Source organism: Sciurus carolinensis, chromosome 12 (genome assembly GCF_902686445.1).
Source record: "Sciurus carolinensis chromosome 12, mSciCar1.2, whole genome shotgun sequence".
Lineage (NCBI taxonomy): Eukaryota > Metazoa > Chordata > Mammalia > Rodentia > Sciuridae > Sciurus > Sciurus carolinensis.
Window position 1 is genome coordinate 115685660 of NC_062224.1, and position 27596 is coordinate 115713255.

General features: G+C 37.1%; 1 protein-coding gene across 2 annotated transcripts; it reads right to left on the reverse strand.

Annotated features, from left to right (window-relative positions):
* Positions 1-1541: 1541 nt before the first annotated feature.
* On the reverse strand, positions 1542-27166 carry Mael (maelstrom spermatogenic transposon silencer). 2 transcript variants are annotated; one of them, XM_047521548.1, is made up of 12 exons: positions 27035-27166; positions 26701-26793; positions 25589-25688; positions 24286-24441; positions 23466-23507; positions 16324-16448; positions 15550-15604; positions 15300-15441; positions 4855-4917; positions 4008-4140; positions 2247-2322; positions 1542-1729 (listed from the first exon to the last, which is right to left on the reverse strand). In XM_047521548.1, the coding sequence occupies exons 1-12, from the start codon at positions 27164-27166 to the stop codon at positions 1542-1544; spliced, it is 1305 nt and encodes a 434-aa protein (XP_047377504.1). The 2 variants fall into 2 exon arrangements, with proteins under 2 accessions (XP_047377504.1, XP_047377505.1); XM_047521549.1 differs by lacking the exon at positions 26701-26793.
* Positions 27167-27596: the final 430 nt, after the last annotated feature.

A 27596-nucleotide genomic window follows, 5' to 3' on the forward strand; every position in this document is an offset into this window, starting at 1 on the left:
TTTTTTGATGATACCATCCCAGTAGTACGTTTGTGACTTGTGTTAAGCGTATTTTAAAATTTTTTATTGGTACATAGTAACAACACATAATTGTGGGATTTGCAGATGTGCATATGGTTTGGTCAGTTTCACTCCCTAGTTCCTCCCCTCCTCACTCTTCAGAGCCCTTCCTCTACCCAACTGGTCTCCTTTCTGCTTTCATGAGACCCCTTTTATCCTTCTCTCTCTCCAAGTTCCACAAATGAGGAAACATACGCCAGAGGCTTGAATTATAATTTTAGACCTTCCCTCCTCTTCCTCAGGAAACCCAATTATTATTATTATGCTGATTTTTAAGATAGATAAAATAGTTCCAAAGCTTGAATATGAAGTTTTTAGAGAGAAAAAATCTATTATTAGAAAATACATTATCTAAACTTCCAGTCTACTGTTTCTTATTCAAACCTCTGGTATTGGGCACAGGAAAAAAAAAAAAAAAAAATGAAGCACAGGACAGTACGTCAGCAATGAGAACGCCGGGCCGGGAGTACCACTTTGCTACCTCAACGAGGGCTGGTTACAGTGCTCTGGTTTTGTGTCTCCTTCAGAGTGGTGGGTAAGGACTTCACAGGATGCTGTACACAAAATGTCCACTAAGCAGGTATTCAACAGTTAGTGAAGGAGAATAAGCTATAAAGAAAAACCTTTTCCCTTCAGAGTACCATGACAGACCTTAAGTGATTCTGTGTAATCAAAGGGACCAAGGTCAGGGGTTGGACTAAGAAAGAATGCTGTTTTTTGCCTCTGTCATGTATTATGGTCTTGGCTCTGGTTCCAAAGAAAAAATATCTGTTCCTCTCCTGGGATTACCTACTATTTCACACTAGGTTAAGAACATCAGTCAGTGCGGTCAGTCACCAACAGGGTAGACACCTGATGCAGTATGACATCTGTTTGAGTTCTGTGGCCCCAGGGACCTGGAATTCAGTCATTATCCACCCACGGGATTTGGGGTAACTTACATAATATCTTTTTCCTTTTGGATTCTCATCCTTCAAATGACTCCTTTTGCCAGAGTAAACTTATTTCAAAAACTTTTTAAAGTAGCAAAACTTTATTTTTTGTTAAAGGCTTAACTTTCTTATCTGCAATGCAAATAGCTGTGAGTTCTCTAGTATAAGGTTCTTATTTCATAATAGGAAGAAAAAGATTAATACTATTTTAGAAATTTTCACAATGGATACTCAATACCTTTATTATAGGGGAAAGAATTGCTAATTTATAACATTCCCTAAAGCACAGTTCTTAAAGAACACCAAACTTTAATGGCATGCCCATCATACCATCAGAAAACAGAATAAGCTTCAAAAGAAAAAAAGCAGGAATGCCAAGATCTTCTCCAACCACAATTATTTTTAATCTATGAAACAGTTTCCTTACAAATTACGTAGTATCTAGAGTAGTGACATTTATCATTGATGTGATCTGTTTGTTTAATACGACTGTAGTCAGAAGGGAAGTTGGGCCTGTTATTTTTCCAGAAATTGAAAAAAGTACCATCATTAAGAAAAAGAAGAGAAAGATTTGTACCCGTCTTTTTGGGACATGTAAGGTGAGAGTGAGGTCTCACAGTTGGAGAATTTGTGGATATTGCTGGAGGAATTGGAGATGCTTTCTAGTAAGCGGGTAATCCCTCTTCCTCGAACATTGCTGTTTTGGCCTGAAATTTTCACCCCAGATGGGTAATCACCTAGGATATTGAAAATAAAATAAAATAAATGTAGTGATTTTACTCTAAAGAGGTTCTTTAATTAGCTGACTCTCATTGTACTGTAAGCCTCTAAGCTTTGTTTAAATGGATCAGAAATAGGAGACATTCTTAAGTAAAGGCAAAAGTGGAACAAAAATTTTCCTTTTGTTTTTAGAGCAGGAAACCCTAATTGAAGTACTTCAGGCACTACTTGAAATTTCATGTTACTAGCTTTTTAAAGTTTCCTATCTCCCAAAAGATATATTACCACATCAAAATTATACAACTACAGAGGCTACAAAATTTTTTTTCTAATACCCTGAACAAAAGTCTGAGGAATAAGACTCCATCAAAATGACACAAAAATGTACACATCTAAATTATCTAAGGTGCTAATGCCAAATAAAACACCCAATTCAACAAACTTCCTATATCTTAAAGTTTATCTAGAAGCACATGATGCTTAGTAAGCTGGGGCCTCAATAAGGTACATTATTATAAAATTTAAGATGCTTACCAGTGGCTGTGTTTGACCTTTGTTCCTGATTAGAAGAGTTGAAATGAGAGAATCCTGGACTCTCAACCCTTAGCTTCTGTAAAATAACGGAAAAATACCCAGGTTGGGGGGAAATGTTTATTTCTTACCAAATATTGGATGGTCTACTTCAAATTACTCTTTACAAATACAAACTAAGACCCAAACAATTTTCCAGTGTCTATCAGCTTTTGCTGTAAAGGGGAGGAGAGAAATAGGGTACTCTGGAGGGAAATTAGGAATTACAAGGTCAATTCTTTTTTCATTGTTGTTTTTTTTTGTTACTGGGGATTGAACCCAGGGGTGCTTAACTACTGAGCCACATCGCCAACATCCCCACAGTGCCCCTGGTTTTTTTTTTTTTTTTTTGTAGTATTTTAATCTAGAGACAGGGTCTCACTAAGTTGCAGAGGCTGACTTTAACTTGCTGGATTACAGATGTGTACCATCGCACCTGGACTTTTTTTGTTTTTTAAAGATGAGGCTGTTGGCTGATAAGATTCAGAACAGAGGGAAACCCTCATGACACAAGAAAGAGGGATATGTTACTGTAGCTATGTCCTTGACTAGTAAAATAAAGAGATCTAATGTATAAATAGATCAGTTTTAGATAGGAACAGAGTCAATTCACTCAATACAGGAATAAAAGAGAGGACATGGCACATGCAGCTAAGAGGGGTGGTAGGAACAGGTGGAAAATCTCTCTGATTGCTTCTATTTTCTCAGAATTTAAGAGGAGGTATCAGGGTCAGCTAGAGAAGGGGTGAGGGAAGAGGTGATGGAAGGTGGAAGAGTGTCGAGGAGAGTGAGAGAGTTAATCAGACTAGAGACACAGATAACAGCCAGACAACATCAATGGCTCTTGAGGCTGGTGGTAATGGAAATGAAGAAAGACCAATCAGCAGGGTGGTTTATTTCCAGTATCAAGTATAGGGTGGTTTATTTCCAGTATCATCCATAAGGTAGGTGAAGAGTTAATCAGGGTTTGTATTTGTCAACCAAGAATGAAAAAGAAAAGAGGGTTAATGGAGATGACCATGTGTGCAAGGAAGAAGTGACAGACCAAAGAATCTAAGCTGGGATGGAAAGAGGTAACATGAGGCTGCACCTTCCCATGTGTGAGAGGTACCCTGGGGTTGTGCAATGCATGGTCCACAGGAGTGTAAAACAGTGGAGATAAAAATAAGCGTGTGGCCTACAGACATCAAAGAATCACTGGCGCCAGGTTACCAGAGGAAGATGGTCACAAAGAAGGATGTCTGAAATGGAGATAACGAAGACGGTACCTTTGGGGTCTAGAGTATGATCACAGCAATGAAAACTTCCATGGTGGAAGACAATGGAGGAGGGCAAGTCAAGAAATTGAGAGGTCAGGTAGCTGGAAAGATTACCTATGGGGAAACTGCAGAATTTTGACAGGAAAACAACTTCCAAGCCAGTATTGCTCTAAGAATGAGGACCAACTTAAGTGCGTACTGACTCCAAAAAGGGATGTCAGGTACTACTGCCTAGAGAGCATGAGAATCAAGCCTACAGGTTTTAGGGAGAAGGAATAACCTGGAGCTGAAGTCAAGGACAACTACTTCAAATGCAAGCCCAAGATGAAGGAAGAGGAGGAGGAGGTCATCGTTTGAGAAACAGTGTCCTGAGAGGAGAGCCAAAGTCTAGTTAGAACAAAAAGGCAAACAGACTCCCCCAGAAGCAGCTGGGGATCCAGGTTTTGCTGGTGCCAAGGCTCCTCACCTGGTAGCGCCCTGCGTCCAGCACGACCATCTTGGGTGTCACACTACTGCTGGCCTCATAATCCTGCAGTGGTACGTGAGCGCCTGTGAGCCGGATTCCAAAGAGAGTAGCCAGGGAATTGCTGATGCAGTACCTGTGAAAAGAAGGAAGACGAAGTCCACTATATTCCTCTCGTCCATTTCACTCTGAAAACATTCACATTTTAAAATTCTTAAAGCATCTGAGAGATACTGCTCTTAAATGAAGGGGAAAAAAAGAAAATTTAGAGATTTAGAAATAAGATGGGAATAGGCAGTAAAATTCGTATCATAAAAGTTCATTAATAGTAAGCAAACTCCTGATTGCCAGGTTATATTTTAGGTTTGTTTTAAAGAACAGGTGTGAGGGTAAAGATCCTCTAATGCTTAAGGATCCTCTAATGCTTAAGGAAATGAGAGGGCTGAAGCAGAAATAAAGCTACAAACATGAATAGTTAGTCCTCAGAATGCACCATTGCCTGTGAAGTGAAGAGACTACCAGAGCCCCCAGAGATCTGGGACTCCGGTGCTTTCACTAAAAGACAAAAAGCAAAGTCTATGCTTTTGGAGCACCTTCACAAAAAGTGTTGTCCTTTAGCCCTCGGGACTCCAAGGAGGAAAAGTTTCAGTGAAGATTTACTGAAACGTGTAGGTGAGTGGTAGCATGGACAAAAGTACAGAAGAACATGAACAACCACCTTTGCTTTTTAGCAGAATTACAGTAAGGTGGGTGAACAGACCCACCTCACCTGCCCAAGAGCAAGCAAAACAGGCACAGAAGAACTCAGTGTGAAGAGCAGCATTATGAAGAAACTCCTTCCCCAACTTACGCCATCCTCTTGCAAACAGCTAAAGCACAGAAGAGAATGTCATTTTCTTCATGCCACTTGCACCTGTACAAAAAAATGGACCTTAATATCCTCACTGAAGCAGCACTGCTGAAGGGTCTTCACATGCCAGACTTCTAGCTTGCCTAGCTGAAATAATTTAAGAAAAACTCACACTATTACTCAAAGATTAAGGTTTCTAAATTTAATACACACAAGATTTTTTTTTTAAACCCAGATTTTATGTTATCTCATTTGATGCAGTCATGATACTAAACAAAGTACACATAAACCTAACAGTTAAACTTTACTTGGAAATAAAATGGGTGTTCTAGAGGCACAGCCATGACTAAAGGTAACATGTAAACATTTAACATTTATTGAGTGCATACTGTTTGTCAGGCATTGTTCTAGGCACTAGGGATATAGTGTTGAAAGAATGAGATGATAACACAGTAAAACTGACTTTCTAGTGGGGAGACTGACCAAAATATGTGAGCATAATACATAGTAAATTAGACAATAAGTTATAATGACACATTCTAGGAAGAAAAAAATAAGGAATGATATAAATGTTAGGAAGGGGCTCACTGAGGTGGTGGTGTTTGAGTGGAGTTCTCAGGAGGTGATGCTGGAGAAGAACTGGCCAAAATGAGTTGTGTGATTCAACACAATGCTATACGACGAGTACCACTATAAACCTGTGGGTCTTTTCATTTGAGTTCACAGCCTATTAAGATTCAGAACGGCATTATTTGCATAATGCAAAGCTGGCATAAATGTAGCAAGAATCTTCATCTCAAATTGCAAACATGCTCTGCAGTAAGTATAAAAAGTCAGTGATGTGCATTCACACTAATGACAGTTATTTAACAGAATGGAAGACTATCTAAAGTTAAAACTCTCCCACTGTTTCCAAAGAAAAGTGATCCAGTAAATGTTCTTCATAAACCTTCAAAATGAAGCCTAAACTTAAGTTAAAAAAACTAAACCTAAGTTTGTACACAACCAAGCAACTGTTAGTTTCCACTTGGTTTTGCTCCTTGTCTAGAACTTGAGGCCCAAAGGTACCTACCTCATACACAAACTTTCCATTGGAGATCAAACTGAAGTGAAATTGAAAAACTGACAATATACTCAAGGATTAAAATCAATCAACCAAACTTACAAAATACTGATCCCAGGGAAAAACGACTTCAATCTACAATTATACTACTATTGAAAATAGTACCGATGTGATGTTTTCAATGATAGTTCTTGATTTCCTACTTCCAAATCATACCTATTTCCTAAAAATGAGTGCTCTTCTAATAAAGTTCATTCTGTAAATCTGTTGAAAATCAGATATTCTATGTACTTTGTTGAGCTATTAATATTCACTCTGCAGCCTCAAATCTAGTTCCAACTGTAACCTGTCTCAGATGTGTGTTTTTTATGAAAATCCACTCCAAAATTCTAACATCAGGTCGCAGAGTGTTACATTTTCTGGAGTTAAGTTCACAGCTTCTTCCCAAAGCTCCCAACACTGTTTCACTCCTCCAGAGCTGTGCAATATGAAGTCCCAGTGGTCTACCGCCCTCCTGTTTCAGGGTTATGATTCCTTCCTCTTTTCAAGGCTAACCCTGACTTTAGAACCACCCAACTACAGCTATGTAATGCTCTAGTCAAATGGATGCACTAGTTTTTCTTAAACAATGTCTGTGCTTCACTCTGAAGTCTGTCATTTCTGAACCTTGTAGAAAAATTCTCCTTTCAACTGAAATCTCTGCTCAAAGAAATTTTTATCCATCTTTCCATAAGAACCAAATCAAACATTAATTCCATAAAGCATTTCATAGTTTTTAAACTCTTACACTGATTTCTCTCTCATTTCTATCATCACCTTTTGATTCTCTCCTTACTAGAAATTAGTGCATTAGACTGGTTCTCACATGCCCAACTGCTCCTATGAGGCAGAGGGCAGAGGGCAAGGATGGTCATGTCACTTCTCCATACTTCACTCAGAACCTAGTTTAATGCCTTAAGTACAAGAGCTACCCAAATTTTTGTTAAGTATAAGAAGTTCAGTCTCTCTCTTCTCCTCACTCTCATGCATCTCTCTCTCCTCCTCGCTTTCATGCTATCTCCTCCATTTCACTCTCCTGCACACGCGCCCTTTCTCCTTTCCTCTCATTTTTCTCTCTTACCCTGCAGGGAGACACTGTTTGCTTAATAAACTCCCTTTTGTGAAAAAAAAAGTTCATTAAACTGGACTAAGAAAAAAATGTCAAAATATAAAACTACATCTCTGAATACTACTATTCCTGGGGCTTCTAGTTTAAAGTGGTGAATTAAATATATGTACAAAATCATTTCCTATTGTTCCTGAGACCCTCTGAAAATGACAAAAAAAAATACAAATAGTAAGCCAGGTGCAGTGGTACATGTCTGTAATCCCAGCTACTTGGAAGATTGAGGCAGGAGGATCACAAGTTCAAGGGTAGCTTGAACCATGTCTCAACATAAAAAGAACTGGGAATGTGGCTAAGTGGTAGAGCACTCCTAGGTTTAATCCCCAGCACCTACCTACCTAAATAAGGTAAAAAATAAATAAGACAAATAGAAACATAAATATATAAATATAATTTTAAAATAAGGGCTGGGAGTGTAGTTCAGCTGTAGAGCAGCCCTAGGTTCAAAAAAAAAAAAAAAAAGGTTCATGTCTACGAAAGAGATAAAGGTCTCCATGGAAGAGATGAAGAGATTTAACACATTCATGGAAAAAGAACAATAACTGATATGCTTCAGGGTTAACAGAAGTAGCAAGAGAAGATCTGCCTATCAGAACTCAAAAGAGGCACTGAACTCTCAAGAGGATGTGTCTCTACCCAGACAGAGAAGTGAGACCTGAGGCTAAACCTCTGTACAAAGAACAGTGGGCCTCTTCGACTCCATGCAAAGGAGTGAACTAACTATACTTGGAGAACCAGACAGCAAAACTGGTTGCTGGAACCCTGAAGCAAAGTCTCTATATTCTGGGAACTAGGATTCTGCTTCTAACTTATTATCAAGATCGCTTGTCTTATTTCCCTACAGCCAAATCTATTCAGTTGATAACCCCACTGAACAAGATGGATACTTATTTGGCTTTGAAGCCTCATTTCTAATATGAAAATAACTAAGAACATTCAGACTTGAAGGAAAGCCTGCAACATGAAAAAGTCCAGAACAGACCACAACTAAACACCAAAGGAAGAAATAATCCAGGGAATGAAAACAGAGGGCTCAGAGAGTAACTCAAGGAAATTTGCAGTCATTGTATCCAGGATCCCAGGTTTTCCCTCGTTAACACTGACAGTGGCTATGACAACTTCTTAATATCATAACTGTACATTGAGGGGTACTGAAGTCTCAGAAGTTCAGCCTCTGTCCACATTAGTATGTCAAAGCTTGTTAGGGATGTGCTGAGTTGTCTTCTCTTTCTGCCTAAGTGATCTTGTCTGCATACTGCAGGGTCCATCTTTACCAGTGTCTCTGAACATGTTAAATGTGCTCCTCTCTACCTAGTCGTCATCTTTCTATTCTTCTCCCCTGTGCCCAGTCTACCAGTAAGGCCTACTGATTTTTAAAACGTGAAATCGACCTATTCCTCCCCACCTCTGACTTCACTACCTAAGCCAAGTCACTGCTTGCCTGGTTATCTATCATAGGCTCCATACTTCATTTGTCTCCTTCCAATACAACCATTAAATACTCACATCTTTTAGAAACCTAACCTACCACACTTCACTACTTGACAAAATTCCTTCCTATGGCTAACAAGGCCTTGAGCCCCTCCTCATTTCATCTTTCTCCTGCTTCAGTTATTAGTTTTAATGTTATAACCCTCAAAAAAAAAGTTTTTTGACCATTTTATAAAGCCGTCTACCTTTCTTAACATCAAGGGTATCTTGTTCATTTCTTTCTTAGCACTTATCACAAGCTAAAATTCCTATTTTAAAACCACTAACCCATGTCCTTCCTCCCTCTTAACTGGTCGCTTCACAGAGGCAAGGATCACATTACTTTTTGTCTACACCTTTAGCACAGTGCTTAGCACAACTGCCTGGCACTGAGGAGATGCTCAATATGGTTAAATAAAGGCTGTACCTGTTTTCATCAGCAGGTGAGACTGAATTTAATCCAACGGGAATTACTATAGGAAGCATCAAGATAATGTGAGATCTATAAAAATTTTAAATATTCTACCTTTTGAAATAGCATAACAGTTAATAACAGTCAGCTTACTTATAAAATTTAATACTCTGGTTGCAATTATTTCACCAATATAAACTTACCATTTAGTCCTAGAATTGAGACACTTTATCAAAATTTTATTACAAACTTAAGTCTTAATAGATGTCTGAGAGAAGAGTTTGAAATGAGTCCTCTTACTTGTATTAGCATGTTTGAACCAGTTTGAGTTCAGGACAGCCCACACTCCCTTGTAAAATACTATGTGTCAGAATCTGACTGCACTGTGAAGCTCAGTGACAGGCAGCGCTTCCTAGCCAAAGCACTGCCTTACTAATGTGCCTGAAATACCACAGGAATAGTTTTCTCTTAACAAAACCCCAGCACAGGCCTTGAAGAATGCATCACACCAAAGCTAACCCCTGCTCTTGTTCCACCGTGTGCTTACTTTACTGAATTCTACTTCTTCAATTATGAATCATGTTTTTTTCACATCTTAACTGAATATGGAATCCACTGTGCACATAAAAATATTCTACAACTGCTGTTGGACAGTCAAGATAGTTACTATGGCCTAAGCAAACAAATTTGATGATTACTTTTTATGATAACCAGAAAACTGCAGTCCTTCAACATTTTTATCAATAAATTATTGAAAGATTATTGGAGGAAATGTTAATTTATTTCTGAAAAGTTTCTACTGACCTCTTCTGACAAAGTCAAGAAAGACCAGTATCAATACTTGCAGAAAGGGTGTCAGTAGCTAGGAAAAACATTCCAGAGACAATAGTGGGGTTCTCTTAAGCAATGTTGCCTTACCAGCACTCTTGACGCAGAGAATAACATATGAAAACATGGACACCACTTAATAATGAATGTGAAATCTTTTTTAAAAATATTTTGTTCAGTTGTGATGAACACAATCCTTCATTTTTATGCAGTGCTGAGGAGTGAATGCTGTGCCTCACACATGCTAGGCAAGCACTTCACCACTGAGCTACAAACCCAGCCCTGAATGTGAAGTCTTAGAAATAAGTGTGAAAGCTTAGAAATAATTTAGCCCATGGTTGCAGGAATGTACACAAATCCAAACATCTTAACAGATTACCTATAAACTTCAATGATTAATAAGAAAAAAAAAACAAAACAGTAGACAAAATCAATACCTACAACATAACAAGAAATCAGAACACTATAAAGCTCAATTTCCTATAAACAGAAAAAAAGAAAACTTTAAATTCCAATGGAACAATTCCTCAATCTCTCATTCCAAGCCTTTATGTGAAGAGCTGAATCCAGAAGAAAACTGGGGAAAGAGAGAAAGGAAACGGAGAGCCCGAGATTAAATTAAAATCACCCCATAAAGAGAAAATTCAATTTTTACATAACATTGAGACAGTCCTGGTAGACAGAGCACTGACTACAAGAAAGGGCCTGTGCTAAACGAAGAGGGGAAGAAGAACCCCTCACGAACTGGGTACAGAAAGCAAAGATTTAAGATCTTGTAGGACAAAACAAAACAAAATGAAGGACCCATAATCCCACCATCCTGGAAACCACTCATTAAGGAATGTGTATACTTCTACACTGACAGAAGAGGGAGCTCTTGAAGTCTCAAACCTCTCCAAATCACAGCACCTGCCACCTGGAAACCCTAAGGAACAGCACATCTTTTTCTACAGAAGGAAAGAAATACAAAGAAAACCAAAAATGAAAATCGAAACATTTCTCAGTGATAGCATCTCAACTACCATCCCCCCAAAACCCATGAGGGAGAAGAGAACATTCCACACTGAAGTATGTGCCCTCAAATGAGAATGTGAGGACATAGAAACAGTCTGAATAAGAAACCAAAACTACAACCAGTAATGAATAAAAATAAGTAAGTGCTGACTAAACTCAGAAAACAGGAAAACTTCAAAATCATAAGGGAAAAAAAGCACCTGACCAAGGAAGAACAGATTCATTTGCAAAGTTAATAAACTGAAAAAAGCAGAAAACTAGCATGAGAATAAACTATTAAAAAGAGTAAAAAGTGTCGAAGAAAGAAACCAAAATGTAAAAAGATTGAATCTACATACACTAGGCTCCCTTAAGAAGAAAAATTAAACAGTGGAAAAGAACTTACTAATAAACTACAATTTAAGAAAAGTCTTCAGAAATAGAGCCTGGCAGACGGAAATAGCTCAGCAGCAATGAACTCAGAGACATCCTAGCAAACTGACTCTACAGAAGAAAAACATTAAGGTCTCCAGGAAAAAAAACATCAGATAACTAAGACCAAGAGAATTAACAGACCAAATGTCACAAAAGGAAAACACAAAGTAATAGAGTAGTATGTAAGAATATAAAGTGTGAAACATTAGAAAAAGGCTTAAACTTGCATGAAAACAGGAAATACTATTCCTGTAAGCCTTTCATCAATCCGCTACACCAAAGTTGAACAAACTTTTTTTTTATGTACAGGCACCAAAAAACACAGCAACCAGCCAAAACTAGAAAAGATATAAGGAGATACAGAAACACAGTTGTTAGGTAAGACTAAAACACCACTCTCAATACAAGATAGAACAATAGGGTAAGTCAAACTAAAATAATAAGAAAATCCAAACAACATAATTGCTATAGTTTGGATCTGGACTATGCCCACAAAGGTCTATGTACTAATAAAACCTTGGTCCCCAGCTTGGTGCTATTGAGAGGTGGTAGACACTTTAAGAGGTGGGGTCTAGAGGGAGGTCAACAAGTCACTGGGGGTGTGACCTCCAAAGGGATTGAGGGCCAAGTTTCTTCGCCTTTTACTTCTCAGAGAAGTCAACAGTTCTGCTCCACTACATACTCCCACCATGATTCACTGTATCAACAGAGGCCCAAAAGCCATCATGGACTGGAGCCCCCAAAACTGTGAGCCAAAATGAAGTTTCAGGCATTTGTCACAGTAACAGAAAGCCAATAATCAATGCAGAACTTATGAACATACAGCCAAGTGCTACACCCTGAAAAATAACACATATTCTCATATTACAGAGCAGTCACAAAAACTGATTATATACTAAGCAAAAGCAAAACAAAACAAACCCCTACAACCTAAGGCCCAGTAATTCCATAAAGTTAATAATGTAACAGATAATACTCTTTGGTCACAATGCAAAAGTAACATAATTTGCTAGCAGAAACAAAAACCAGAATGGCCCATCTGGACATTTATAAGCTTTGTCAAGAAAATGAGAGAACTTGTTAAAAATGACCCATGAAAATATGGGATCCACAGAAAACAATGATGAAAAACCAAACAAGATGAGTGAATTAAATTTTGGCCCCCAAACTAGAAAAAGAACCACAAAGCACAGAGAATAAAAGCTGAAATGAGGAACAAAAACAAAACACAAAACAGATCTAGACAACACACATTGAATTGTTTAAGTAAAAACAGGACAGCACAGAAATACAAGAAATGAGATAACCACTTAAAACAGAAGAAATTTTTCAAATTTCAAAAGAATACCTTCTTTGCAGACCTGTAAACAAATACTGGAAATCTACATAAAATGCCAATTTCCTACAAAAACACAATTTATCAAAATTTATTCCATTAGAATTAGAAAGTCTAAACAAACCCATTTTCAGAGAAGAAATAAAGTCATCAAGAAACTGCCCCCCAAAATTTTCCAATTCCAAATATATGCAAACTGTGTGGGAAAAATTTTAAATGTATTTATAAGACACAAAAGTAGATTTGATCAATGGGAAGACATCCCTCGTCCTTGGATAGAACTCAACATTATAAGGGGTTCAGTTTTAAGTTATGGAGTGACGTGTCTGAATATACTTTGTCAGAACAATGGTAATACTTCACAATTTCAAACAATAACTAAATCAACAAATTTGGAAAAAAAACTGAATACAAACAAGAAAATGAACTTTACTGTTTTGAACACATAATTTAACTACACTGAAGGTGAAAAAGAAGAAATAATTCAAGTAACTTCTGAACAAATTACTTTGACTCCATAATCCTGATAAAAACAACTATAAACAAATCATAACTGCCATTTCCTTTGTTTTGTAACAGTAACTCTGAACCTACTTTCAAATGCACTTGAGAGGGGCTGGGGAGATAGCTCAGTCAGTAGAGTGCTTGCCTTGCAAGCACAAGGCCCTGGGTTCAATCCCCAGCACCAAAAAAAAAAAAAAAAAAAAAAAAAAAAAAATGCACTTGAGGATTGAACAAAGAAGTAAAAATTATTAAAATCCAAGTTTCTTACTCTCAAGAGAAAGGAAGCACAAAAGAAAATGCAAGACAACTCTATGGTACTGGATTGGAACTTAGGTTCAGTACAAATTCATGGCAAGATACAGAGATAAATAAGAGATACAGCTACATAAGAATATATATGGAGGGTGTGTATAAACACACATGTATTTCCTGGCTTTCTTCACTAAGACCTAGAATCCATGACACTCTAGTAAGGGATCAGCACACCTAGTGCAGATCCTATCTCCAAAACACCCTCCTCCACTATATGGAGCCAGAGGTGGTTGGAAACATAGCTAATTCAGGGTGGAGCAGAAAAAAGTACAAGGTGAGTCTGAAAAATAATGTGCCAGAAATCAAAGAAGCACCTGAAGAATGAGGAGCCAATGTCAGAAGGACACAGAAACCACTGCTTGAAGCTAGGCACAGTGGCACATGCCTGTAATTCCCAGTGGCAGGGGAGGCTGAGGGCAGGAGAATCCCAAAGACAGCTTCAGCAACTCAGTGAGACCTTGTCTCCAAAAAGAAAAACAGGGTAGTTGGGGATGTGACTTGGTGGTTAAGTGCCTCTGGGTTCAATCAAACAAAAACAACAAAAAAACCCACTGCTTGAAGGGACTTCCACTGGCCATATATATGGAACAATCTGAGTATACAAATAATCACTGTAGTAGTAACAGATTACACTGAATAAAATAGGAATCCATGAGTTATACTAACGTCAACAAATGAAAAAGAAATGGGTAAAAAGGAAAAGCTCTTTCTTACAAAATTCCAAAAATGCAAAAGAAACAATCAAATTAGAAAACCCACTATTTTACAAACATAGTAGTAAATGATTTAGACTAAATCAATGAATTCTAAAACTAGTGTATGAAAATTGGAGCAACAGAATAGAGATCCAATCTCACAGCATTTCCCCACAAGATATTTAAAAGGTATGAAAAAGTAACTTTTCAAAGAACTCTAACAGACACTGTCTTAAGCAAATAACTGTTAAGATCATCAGGAATGGGACAAACTGACATCATACCTCCAGATAATGGCACACTGAGAATACAGCACCATTTTTGTAGTATTCCTGGCTGAAATGCATAACCTTAAGCTAACAATGAGGAAAAACAAACCAACTCAAACTGAGAGACATACTATAAAACAACTGGACTAAACTCTCCAAAAAAAATGTCAAGATCATGTAAGTCAAAGACAAGACTGAGGAACTGTTACAGATTAAAGGAGCTGTTAAAGAGGCATAAATACAAAGTACAATTTGAGATCTTAGACTGGACTCTGGACTCGATTTTTTTTTTTTTTTTTTTTTGCTCTAGACAGTGCTGAAACCTAACACTCTGAAAACCGCTGAGAATATGAATATGGTCTTCAGATTAGGCAGCAGTATTGTGTAAATGGCAATATCCTGATTTTGTAACTGTATTATGGTAATATAAGAGAAATGTCCTTATTCTTAGGAAACACAAGGAAGTATTTAGATGAAAAGAGTCACAATGACAGCAACTTACTCTCAAGTGGTTAAGTGTGTAGAGACAAAATTATAAATAAAATGTACAAAAATGTTAACAACTAGGAAATCTGAAAGAATGGGGTACTATTCTTGCAACTTCTCAGTGAATCTGAGATTTCAAAATAAAAAATGCTTCAATGTATTCATTTTATATGTTCCTTTATCAGTAAGTATAAAAATGTTTCATGTAATAAATCTGTAACGAATCTAAAAACATTCTTTTCTTTATACAGAAATTCTAAGTTGATAAGAGAGAACAGTCAGTTTATTTGGCAGTTCCATTTGTTTTCAGTGGTACACAAAGTTGCAATCTTCTAACCAATGGAATCTTACATTCAAAGAAATGCTCAAAAAGGCAAAAACAACAGCCTACCACATTAAAAAAAAAAATCAATTCTAAGAAAATATAATTCAGTAAAGAAGTCAAAGTAATTATGTTATTAAAATCACTATTAATACCTTGTGTTGCTAGAATAATCCCACATGGCCACATCTAGGAGGCTTCGAACCCACGTCTTAGAGGGCTCCTTGAGAAATTTTTGCTGATAGATCCCCACTACAAGGTCCTCTACGGTGAGAAGTTCTAGATCTTGCCTGAATTCTTTCATAAGTAAACAGACAAAACACATACAATTAGTGAATGTGTGTATCAAAATGGAAACAGACAGGTATTATAACACATTTCTGCACTGACCCAGGTTTTACTTACCTAATGTCCGTGCCATTCGTTTCAAACACCAGTTGACTCTGGCTCTATCATCAGACTGGAGGGGAAAAAAAAAATTACTTGTATTGTATGCCTACCTTGAGTTGCTTTTAATTAATTAATGGGTTGTGGGGGTATAGGGAAAAGAGCCTGAAGAATCTGACAACTAAATGAGAACTATTTTAAAAAAGTGACATACATTAGAAAAAGCTAATGTTATTACTAACCTGTTACATTTAGCAATGTTAACAAAGTGAGACTTAGGATAGGCAAGTGAATAAAACTGTTAAGAAGAAAAATATATAACCTGCTCATGATTACACTACTAAGTATAAAAATTAAAACCCAATTTCTCTAACTCCTAGCTCAGAATAATTTAGAGAAAATAAATGTAGTTTTCTCTCAATATTACAAAAAAGGAGGTGAATGCTATGGAGAGTTTTCAATAAAAGGTAATCTTGTGTGGAATGACAGGTGTTCAGAATAGAGCATCCATTCTTCAGGGGGTAAAACAACACTGCAAATATTTCAGAAGGAAAACCTCAGAAAATATGTTATATATCCAAGTAAAAATACATTCGGCTTTGTAGTCTTCAAAATCCCTCCCAAATCAGAGGAATTTAAAAGAAAGGGAATTATATTAATCACTCTGAAAACCATTCAGAATTAATTTAACACACACAGTTAATACCCAGGCAAGAATTCTCTCTCTAGGTGCTTTCTGTGGATCCTCTGGTATCTAAATGGATACCTTAAGAGCTTTTAACTGGAAATTACCTTGCAGTAGATAGGTGGCCAGTTCCCTGGGTTTGGATGAATAAATCTATAAAGGTTTTGTAATACAGTTGCTTGGTCATGCCCCAATTCAAAGTTTGAAATAGGAATCTTGTGACTAGAATCACCTGAAGAAAATAAAAAGGAGGCAGAAGTTCAAACTTTGTGCAATATAAATATTACAGAGTAATCTAGAAGTAGGAGTATAAGAAGAGAGTAGTGGGCAGCTCATATTTAGGCACTTGTACCATGTGTGGGTATGGTTAGGTACTTAACATATTTTAACTCACAATCTTGTAGCCACTTTAGAAGACTGATGATACATACAAAAATAAAGACTACTAAGAATCCCAGAAATGAGTAGAGAAAGTTAACAGTTGGTGAACAGTAGGGTCAGGGTCCAAACACAGGGTTAGGTGAGCAAGCTGCAGTGTTTTCACTATTCCCATGCTGCCTCTCATGAATGTTTTGTTAATAGGACTGGGGAACAGAACAGTAATGACTACTTTTTAAGAGGCTGTATGATGAAGACTCTCCGGAAAAAAAAACAGACCAAATAATTTAAACCAACTTTCCAGGAAAAAGCAAAAGACCCTGAGGATATCAACAGCACACAACAGTAAGGAATAGGAATTACTAAGTCAAGGTACAGAAGAATATAGAAATCCAGAGGGGTAAGGCTAGTTCTTGGGGAATTTTCCCCTGGGTCATTTGCTGGTTCCACAAGAGGAAGCAATGGCTGAGTAATGTGCTTCTGCCATTTTGGAGGTCTGGGTTTCTAGATCTTCTAAGTGTCACAAAGAAGCACAGCTAACTCTTCTCTGGAGGAAGATAACAATATTACAGGTCCTCAATTACTCTGAAGTCTTTATTTTTTTCAAATACTCTATAATCAGGTACAAAAAGACAAGAATAACAAAGCTGATAATATCTACAGGTACTCCTGATAAATAATTATGTTTACATTTGACAAGTTCAAATTATGAATTTCAATATAAAATTAAGAACTGTAAGAGAATGCACGATGAATTCAGTCTGAAAATATAAACAAGATTGATAATCCCTTAGCCAAAGCAACCAAAAGAAAAAGATCCAAATTAATAAAATTAGAGATGAAAAAGGAGGAATCACCACAAACATTGCAGAAATCCTAAGGAGCTTTAGGGACTATTTTGAAGACTTATACTTCAATAAACTGGGAAGCCTAGAATAATTGGATATATTTATAGACATACAACCTGCCAAAATTGAATCAAGAAGACAGAAAACCTAAACAGACCAATAACTAACAAGAGATAGAAACAGTAGTAAAAGCCTTCCAACAAAGAAAGGTCCAAGACCAGATGGATTCTCAGCTGAATTCTACAAAATTTTGAAAAACTAAGGCCAATGAACCTCAAATCATTCCAGGAAACAGAAAGAGATGAACACTTTTGAGAGTCATTCCATGAAACTAGTATCACACTCATACCAAAACCAGGTAAGGACACATCAAGGAAAGAAAACTTCAGACCAGTATCCATGATGAAGTTAGATGCAAAAATCCTTAATAAAATATTAGCAAATCATTTTCAACAACATAGTAAGAAGAATGTACATCACAACCAACTTGGTTTTATCCCAGAGATGTTAAGTGTGGTTTAACATATGTGAATAATAAATGAATATAGACAAAATAATGAATAATGAATATGAACAAAAATCACTTATTCATCTTGACAGATGCATAGAAAGCCTTCAGTACCCATTCATAATTAAAAAAAAAAAACACTTAAACTAGGGATAGAAAGAAACTACCTCAATATCATAAAGGCTATACACAAAAAACCCAAAGCCAACACCACAATGAGTTGGGGAAAACTGAAAACATTTCCTTTAAAATCTGGAACACTACTGACGAGGATGTCCACTCTCACCACTCCTATTTAATACAGGACTATAAATTCTAGTCAGAGTAATTAAACAAGAAAATAAAAGGGATATAAATAGGAAAGGAAGAAGTTAAATTACTGCCGTCTGCAGATAATATAATCCTATATTCAGAAGATACAAAAAGCTCCAAGACTGTGAGAGTTAATAAATTCACCAAAAGAGCAGGTTACAGAATCAACATACAAAAGTGAATACCTTTCCTATATACCAATTTTGAATTTGGTGAAAGAAATCAGGAAAAAAATCCCATTCATAACAGCCTAAAAGAAAAAAGAAAAAGTATCTAGGAATAAATACTCAAGAACGTGAAAGACCTCTGATAAAAACTATAGAACACTGAAGAAAGAAATGGAAGACACAGAAGAAAGACTTCTCATGCTCACAGATAGGCAGAATATTGTTCAGAAAGGCCATATTACCAAAAGCAATATACAGATTCAATGCAATCTCCTCAAAATACCAATGACATTCTTCACAAAACTCAATAGTTCTAAAATCCATTCTGAAGAATAAAAGACCCAGCCGGGCACAGTGGCAAACGCCTTTAATCCCAGGGGCTTGGGAAGCTGAGACAGGCGGATTCCAAGTTCAAGATCAGCCTCAGCAACTTAGTGAGACCCTATCTCAAAATAAATAAAAAGGGTTGGGGATGTAGCTCAACGGTAAAGTACCCTGGGTTTAATCCCCCATTCTAAAAAAAAAAAAAAAAAAAAAAAAAAAAAAAAAAAAAAAAAAGGATTAAGAGACTCAGAATAGCTAAAACAATTCTAAGCCAAAAAAGCGATGCTGGAGGCATCCTAGTTGACTTCAAGTTATACTACAGAGCTACAGTAACAAGAGTTAATGGGGTCAGGCACAGTGGCACATGCCTGCAATCCCAGCAGCTCGGAAGACTTAGGAGAATGGCGAGTTCAAAGCCAGGCTCAGCAAAAGTAAGGCACTAAGGAACTCAGTGAGACCCTATTCCTAAATAAAATGCAAAACAGGGTTGGGGATGTGGCTCAGTGGTTGAGTGGCCCAGAGTTCAATCCCTGGCACACCCTTCCCTCCCCAAAATATAAAAAGTGTTAATGGGATGGCACCAAATTAAAAATTTAAAAACTTCTGCATAGCAAAGGAAACAATTAAGAATGTGACCTACGGAATGGAGAAAAATCTTTGCTAGCTACTTTTCTGACAGGATTAATATCCAGAATACACAACTCAAAAAAACTTAGAAACAACCCAATTAATAAGTGGGCAAATGAACTAAACAAACAATTCTCAAACAAAGAAATACAAATGGTCAATGTGGAAAAAATGTTCAACATCATTAGCAATTAGGGAAGTGCAAATCAAAACTACCCTGAGAGTTCATTTCACTCCAGTCACAGCACAGAGCTATCAAGAATACAAACAATATAAAGTGCTAGAGATGATGTGGATTAACTTTTTACACTGTTGGTGTAAATTAGTACAACTACTATCCAAATCAGCATGGAGGTTCCTCAAAACACTAGGAATGAATCCACCAAATGATCCAGAAGTAACACACTGTTTCTTTCAAAGTAAAACTTGTAGAAAGAAAGCCATTAACCAGTAAAATGAACAGAGGCAGCTAAAGTGAAGAGCAAAGATATGACTTAAGGAATTCACAAAAACCCAAAAGTTTAATGGTGGGTGGGGGAAAAAAATATAAACAATTAGAAAATGTAATTTCAAAAGATATCACTTAAAATACAACAAAAAAGGTAAGACAAAATATAAATTTAACAGAGGTATTAAGATAAGACTACCATAATTATAAAATTGAAAGATATTACAGATCTGAAAACGAAGAAGTGTCACATATGTTTAGATACTCAATATTATAAGGATAGCATTTTCCTCTAAAATGAACTAAAGATTTAAAGGTGATTCCAATTTGAATCCCAACAAGGCTTTTTGGTAAACACAAAAACCTGATTGTAAAGTTGTATGTGGAAGACTAAAGAGTCAAAAATAGCCATAATATTCCAGAAGAACAAGGTTGGGGACTGATCTAAGTATTATCAAACTATTATGTTTAAGAATATGACACTGGCACCAAAAACAAGCAGAACAATAGAACAAACAGAAGACACGTGTCAACAGAAGCCTGACAGTACACAGGCAGCACTGCCTACTGGTGAACTAACTGATTACTCAATAAATGATCCTGAAACTACTGATGATCCACATGGAGAAAAATGAAACAATCTGTACCTTAAACCATAAACAAGTCAATACAAATGGAATAAGGACTTGAATACAAAAACCAAAACTTTTTAATTTTTAGAGTAAGATGGAAACTGACTCTATAACTTCAGGTACAGAGAAATTATTAAATAGAACATAAAACTCACAATTGATAAGATCAGTACATTTGGTAAACTGAAAACAAAGACTTCTGTTTATTAGCAGACACCAAAGAGCATGAAATACACAAGGCATGAACTGAAAATAGGTATCTACACACAATCAAAAATCAGTAAGCAGGTAAAATACACACTAAACCTTAAAAATAAAGAAAAATAGTTCAATAGAAAAATGGGTAAAAGACAACATGTAATTAAACACAAGTACAGTTATATGCACATAATCTGTTCTACCTCTAAACTATACCCCAGCCAGTTTTAAAAATGTTATTCTGAGTCAGGGTTTTATTAAGTTGCCCAGGTTGGCCTGCAACTTGCAATCCTCCTGCCTCAGCCTCCTGAGGAGCTGGGATTACAGGCATCACCCACCATGCCTGGCTGCCCATTAATAATCTTTACCTTTTAAAAAGAGTGTTATATTTTTTGTGTGTGTTATGAAGCTTCATTTGAAAAGTAGATGGATTTTTAGTGTAGAAAGCTAACATCAGTATTCAAATTCAAGGCTCTACTTCTTTCAAAGTAAAACTTCTCAAAAGAAAGCCATTAACCAGTAAAATGAAAAGAAGCTGAGCTGGTCTGGCTGAAGAACCAAGACCCCACACTCATACAGACCCTGCAATACCTCTTCAGAGGAAAACAGCAGTGGGCAGTGAAGGGTTATGGAAAACATAGCCTCCAAAGAAAAAATGGAGAGGTGCGGTTTGGGAAGAGGAAGGAAAAACTGGCCAAGGAACAATGGGCGCTGGGGGAAATGGGCGGATACTGAATGCTGGGCCCTAAACCATGATCTTCCCCCACAGTTAATTAGTCCTAAATGGAAGCACAGCAAATACCAATGGGCAAGATTTGAGTACTCATCCCTGGGATCTGGACTCTTATCTCCCCAGACAATGATTTTTCAACCTTTTTACAACTACTTTCCTAAATTAAAGTTTTAACCCATTCAACAAGCCCGACTGTCAAAACTGCACCTACACAGCTCCCAATGATTACATCATCGTGCCCTATAAAACCAAAATCCCCTCTGTAACTGATGGCCATTTTCACCATTCGGAAAATGGGCCCCCATGGCGCCCAAGTCCACCAAGGAATAAAGGCTTCTCTGAATCCATAGAGGTCTGCCTCCTGTCCTTTTACCCTTACAGGTAAGGGAACTGGACTTCACATCAAAATCCCTCCAATCCTGAAATTCTTTGATTCTAAAGCCCAGGTAGCATTCACTTGCTGTTACTTACATATACTTCACAAAAGAGCTAGATGCATGGTATTTAGCTATTTGTAAATGGTCCACATACACATGTAAATTTGCTCCTGTGTGTCCTGTAGGAAACATGGTGGTCTCCCAATCAGCTCAATTACATTAACACAGGCATTTTAGTTATTATGTCGACATAGCTGTCACTCTAATAAGTCATTTATGGTATTTAATTGGCACATTTCCCAGGGTTATCAAATTCAAAATTTAAGACATGCTTAAATTGGTGAGCTCCAAACATTTTAAGATTCCCTCAATGAGAAACATTGTGCTCAGTTTCAACTGGATTGAATAATAAATTAAGAAAACATTCCTAGTCTTTAAAAGACTTTTTTTTTGAAAGTACACTTTGTTAACTTGGTTAAATTGAAAATGTTGTAAAAGTGGTCTTAAAATGGATTTTTTAAAAAGGGCTTATCAGAATCAAGATAGCACAGAACAGTAAACCAGTGACACTCTCAACAGCTGATTGGTACACAGTAGGGATTCCAATGTATTGAAGAGATGAACAAACCAGAAACAAAGCCTAAGTAAAAATGTAAATTAGTTTACTGGCTGAGTTTCTGTTTATTTATCTTTTTAACTACCATCTTCTTTGTTCAATAACCTCAGATGATATAACACTTGGGGAGATTAGCCATGTTTAAACTTCAAAGCAATTGCTGAATTTTTCTTCTATATTACAAACTATTTATCCATTAAAAACTATATAAGGGGACCTACTAAAAAACAATCTTAAATATATTCCACAACTTACAATACCGGTTCGAAGACAAATAAAAAATGAGTTAGTACATATTCTTCACAAGACCAGGAAAAAAAAAAAATCAAATACAGAAGTAAAAATGAGTCTAAAATATTGTCATTTATAGAAAAGACACCATTATAAGAATTACAATATAGCTGCTTTTATGGTAGACTTGAAAAATGTATTTTTAATTACAAACACTTCTACAGGTTACATTTGTAAGTTAAAAAAAACTTTAAATACAGAAATCTTTCAATGGGCCTTAACCAACCAATGATACTTTTTAATTAATCTAAATTTAAAAATACACATATTATGACTTTCAATCTAATTCAACTGGAAACTGCTTAAAACATGGTTTCTAGGAAAGAGCTTAGTTCGAAAGATTTGGTATATACAGTCATACCTTTGATTGCAAAATATTTAAAAACTTGCTTTCCTCATCTAAAAACTCAAACTATTTTCTTTTTTCAACTCCATTATTTTTGAAGCACAAACTTAGTTTTTTTTTTTTTTTTTTTTTTTTTCATATGGACTTTCCTTGTAAATGGCCCTAAATCTTGATAATGAGACCTTCTCAAAAGACTTTTCCAAGTATCTGGCCACTAAAAGCAGATCTTGAAATGCAAGAATAGAGAGCATATAATAAATAAAACCACCCTCTGAAAAGATAACATACTACAAGTTTATAAAAGTTTTAAAGTTTCCAAAGACTGTAGACACCATCTTCCAGTTCCATGAAGCTCACCTCCCCAGCTTGTCTTACGTGCTAAAGGAACAATCTAACCAGGCAGCACATATTAGCTCCTATATTCTCCCACTCCTCAATACTCACTTGCAGCCTGACAATGAAATCGAAATCCTCGTGGAATTTCTCCTGTAATACAAAATATTTTGAGAGAAGCAGAAATTTGGAAGTTCTTTACTTGTGCTACAGTGATACTGCAAGTGATAGCATGTGCAGGTTAATTTTTATTATGTGAAAATACAAAAAACAAACCTTCAGTATTTGTTTTTTAACCGAAGGCAATGATGACTATCCAAGAATTTGCCCACAAGTATGAGCAGGATGATTAGTTTTTTCATATAATAAAAAAATGAGATGTCCTAATTAATTTTAAAGCAATTGACAAAACTAAAGTCAAAGTTCTTTTCCCAAATTTCTCTTCTTACCTTCAAGGAGATGATGCTCTCTTAACTTCCACCTACCCTCCTGGGAACTGGTCCAAATCCTGTGTCTTCAGAACCACCTTGCTATTACTGGGGGTGGAGCCAGGGATATGGGAGACACTAATAAAATCTGAGTGCTAGCCTATTTCCTCGCTCTCATCTGCTTCCCCACCCAAAGAGCTAATGGTTTGGTAGTTTCCTCAAGGTTACAAACAGCAACTTATAAAACTAGTGATCCAAATGTAAGACTACAGAAAAGCATGTGGCAGGTTCCACCAATGCTGACTTACTTAAGTTTAAAAGCCTACACCAACAACCCCATGTTGATTGACATCTAATTCCTAACAGTTTTTCTTGTTACATTTTAAGAACTCAGTTGTATTGGAGCTTTTAAGAAAACAAATACCATTAATAAATGAAATTAAAAAAAATTTTTTTTAAAGTATGCTCTAGTGATCTAGCATCTACGCTCACTGGCCACTTACCAGGATTTATGAAACTGTGGAAATCAGCCATGATACCCTCCTGGAGGGAGTACTTAACACAGCCAATTTCACAGGGGAGGAAGCGCTGTTCACAATGAGGTGGCAGCTCGCCGTGGCTAAAAATGTTCAAAAAGTAGAAAATGCCTCCAAGGAGAGCTACAAGAAAAAAAATTGTAAGACAAAAAGAACAAATCAGTGTCTTAAATTTACCCTCCCAAAAAAGTCTCTTTAGTTCAAGGAGAAGAAAGTTCTGGAACCAATTTCCTTGTGTTCCTAAATTCCTGAGTGAGCTTGAAATGAGAAAATCATGTACTATACCAAATAAACAAGTCAAAAATTTTATAATTACATTTATCAAGAATTACTGTAGTAACCACTGTTTAAAGTGACAAAATTATTAAAACTACATAAATCAGCTACACATAGTCTAGACTCTCAGGACCCATATTCAACAAATAAAAAGGAAATAAAGTCAAGCAGAATGGATGTAGAAAAACTCTGTAAACTATGCAATATTTAGTTCATTCCTTCTAAGTTTTTTATCAATATATGTAAGACCGACTGTAAATGAGAAAGAAAAAAAATGAATGAATGTGTGAAGTTTTCTATTTACCAGGACTGACCACATTTAAGACAAATGTTAAACATTCATTAGGTGTTAAAGACAGACCACAATAAATAAAAAGTCAGAAGGAATAACAACAACCCTTTATTAGCGATTTCTCTGCTGTTAGTTCACCTTTACCCTTATACTCCTGCAGGATATTATTTAACTTTATTTTTAGTTGAAAAATAATAATTGTATGTCTTTATGGAATACAATGCATTTTGATATATGTATACACTGTAGATTAAATCAAGCTGATTAACATACCTGTATCCATCAACTCACATATTTTGTCATGCGAACATTTAAATTCTACTCTTAGCAACTTTGAAATACAAATTTTTATTAATTATAGTCATTAACGTGGTATAATAGATCTCAAAAATTTACTCCTCCTGTCCATCTTTATAACTTAAGTGTATTTAAGTATTTAGTTATAAACAAATATAAGTATCTTCGTCTAACCATGTTTGGAATGGCAGAAATCAAGAGACCATATTTGTTCAAAAAGCTCTCCAGTATATTTCAACAAATACAAATTATCTTTTATTAAAAGTTATATAAAGTTATAATATCTAAACATTTGTAGTCAATTACTTTTAAGTGGAGGGTCAAAGTAAAATATTTTTACTGATCAACACATCATTAGTGTTTTGGGTATTTAAATTCAAGCAAAATATTTTGGAAATACTTTACCTTGATCACTTTTTAGAGACAAACTTGACATATCTGGGGGTGAAACACTCTGCTTTGGTACAAGCATGCCTGGCCTCCTTAGTGGTGTGGAAATGAGTTTCTAAAGAGGAAGAGAATCACCATTCACACACTTCAAAATTTGATGGATGCTCTAGATCAAATATTTTAATTTAGCAAAATAATTTCAAAATAATCCATACATTATATCAGAAATTTCTCAGAACCAATAAAACCAATGAAAAATTATATACATTTGTCACTAACACCAACATTCAAAGGCAGCCAACAGTGCAAATCTATAAATATGCTAAATCAGAAGGTGAATGGTAAATAACAAACTCAACTTTTACTGAAGGACATTTGTCCACTAATGATTAAGCTCTTCTTCCTGAGCCACCTATTCCAGGCCAGTGGCCAACAGAACACCATTCCCCAAAGAATTCTAATACTTAAAAACCAGATTGTGCTGACTCCAAGTCCCATAAGAGGTATATATGCAACACACCTGAAGTTTTAAAGGGAAATAGAAGAAATTAGTTTAAAAAAAAAAATCAAAGGTCACAAATGTAAGTACAAATTCAACTGATTAGAGTTTCTACTCAAAACTAACAATAAAATTCCTCAAACCTAAAACATGCAAAACTCTCTTGAATTTTATTCAATAGCAGTTTAAGAATGGAAAGAACAGAGGGAAAGGGAAAAAAACCTTTATAATTACCTAGTACTTTCCTGATACAAATAAGCAAGACAAATTTTTAGTACTTCAACATTCAACTACTCAGAAATTTACCCTAACAAGCTCCATTAACAGCTAAGATAACAGTCACCAAAATATCCAAGTCCTGTTATTCCAAAATTTAAAACACAGCACCTGGCTTGGTTCTAGGTGATATTTTAAAATAATCCTCCAAACTACCTTTAAGCATCCAAAAATTAAAAAGCTTTTGTCACAAAAGAAATGAGAGGGAAATTTAGAGATCATCCAGTGCGACTCCTGAATACCAAAGCACTCCCAGTGCTGATCAAGGCTTAAGCCTGCAAGTTGCAGGCAGGGATTCCCCAGGCCTTTCACCACCACCATTATCCTTAATAAGGAGCCTTCCTTCCTTCACCTGCTTCTCTGAAGGCCCGGAGTCCTTTCCCTGGGCGGCTCTCCATTCCCGAGCCATTTCTGTGTATTTCTCCTTTTCTTCCTCCCTCAGAAGCTGAGAAGATTGGAGGGGGGACAAGAAGAGGCAGCGTGAGGACCTGGCCCAGCCCTCGCCCTCCCGTCCCCTTGCAGGCCCAGGTGGAGCCCTAACCCTCCTGTCCCCTCCCTGGCCTGGCCCGGCCTCGCCCGGCCTCGCCCTCCAGCCCCTTGCAGGCCCTGGCCTCGCCCTCCCGTCCTCACGTCCTCCCGCAGGCCCAAGCGCGGCCCAACTGCCCGGCCGCCGCCCTCGGCCTCACCGCCCAGTCCGCCGAGCAGTAGGGGATGGCGTCTGCCACACGGGCCACAGGCAGGCCTCGTCGGCGCAGTTCAGGAATCTTCTCCTGCACAAAGAAGTAGTAGGCATTGCGGCTGGCCCTGCGGTTCGGCATGGCGAGCGCCCAGGCGTCGTCGCGGGCCTGAGACGGAGAAAGCCGCCGGCGCCCTCGCTGGGCTCCCGCCCTTAGTAACCGAGCAGCGACTGCGCGCGCAGCCCACCAGCTCTTGGCCAATCAGAGCGCAGCGCGCAGCCGCACTGGCCCGCGGAGGGAAGAAAACCAGCCTGAAGCCGGAAGGTACCACCACGTGCGGCCTGGGATGGGAGGATAACGTCACACATGCGAACCGTTCTAATTGGCCAGGAGGGGTCGTGGGCGGAGCATTGTCTCGTGGAGGCGTTGGAGCATTTTCTGTACATTGTTGCGTCCGTGCATCAAGTAAATAGAGAAAACGCGCTAGCGGGCGTTTTAGGTTCCTCGGTGCTTTACGACTACAAGTGGACCTCGTGTGCTGAGCGTGGTGGGGGCATTAGGTGGGGAGAGT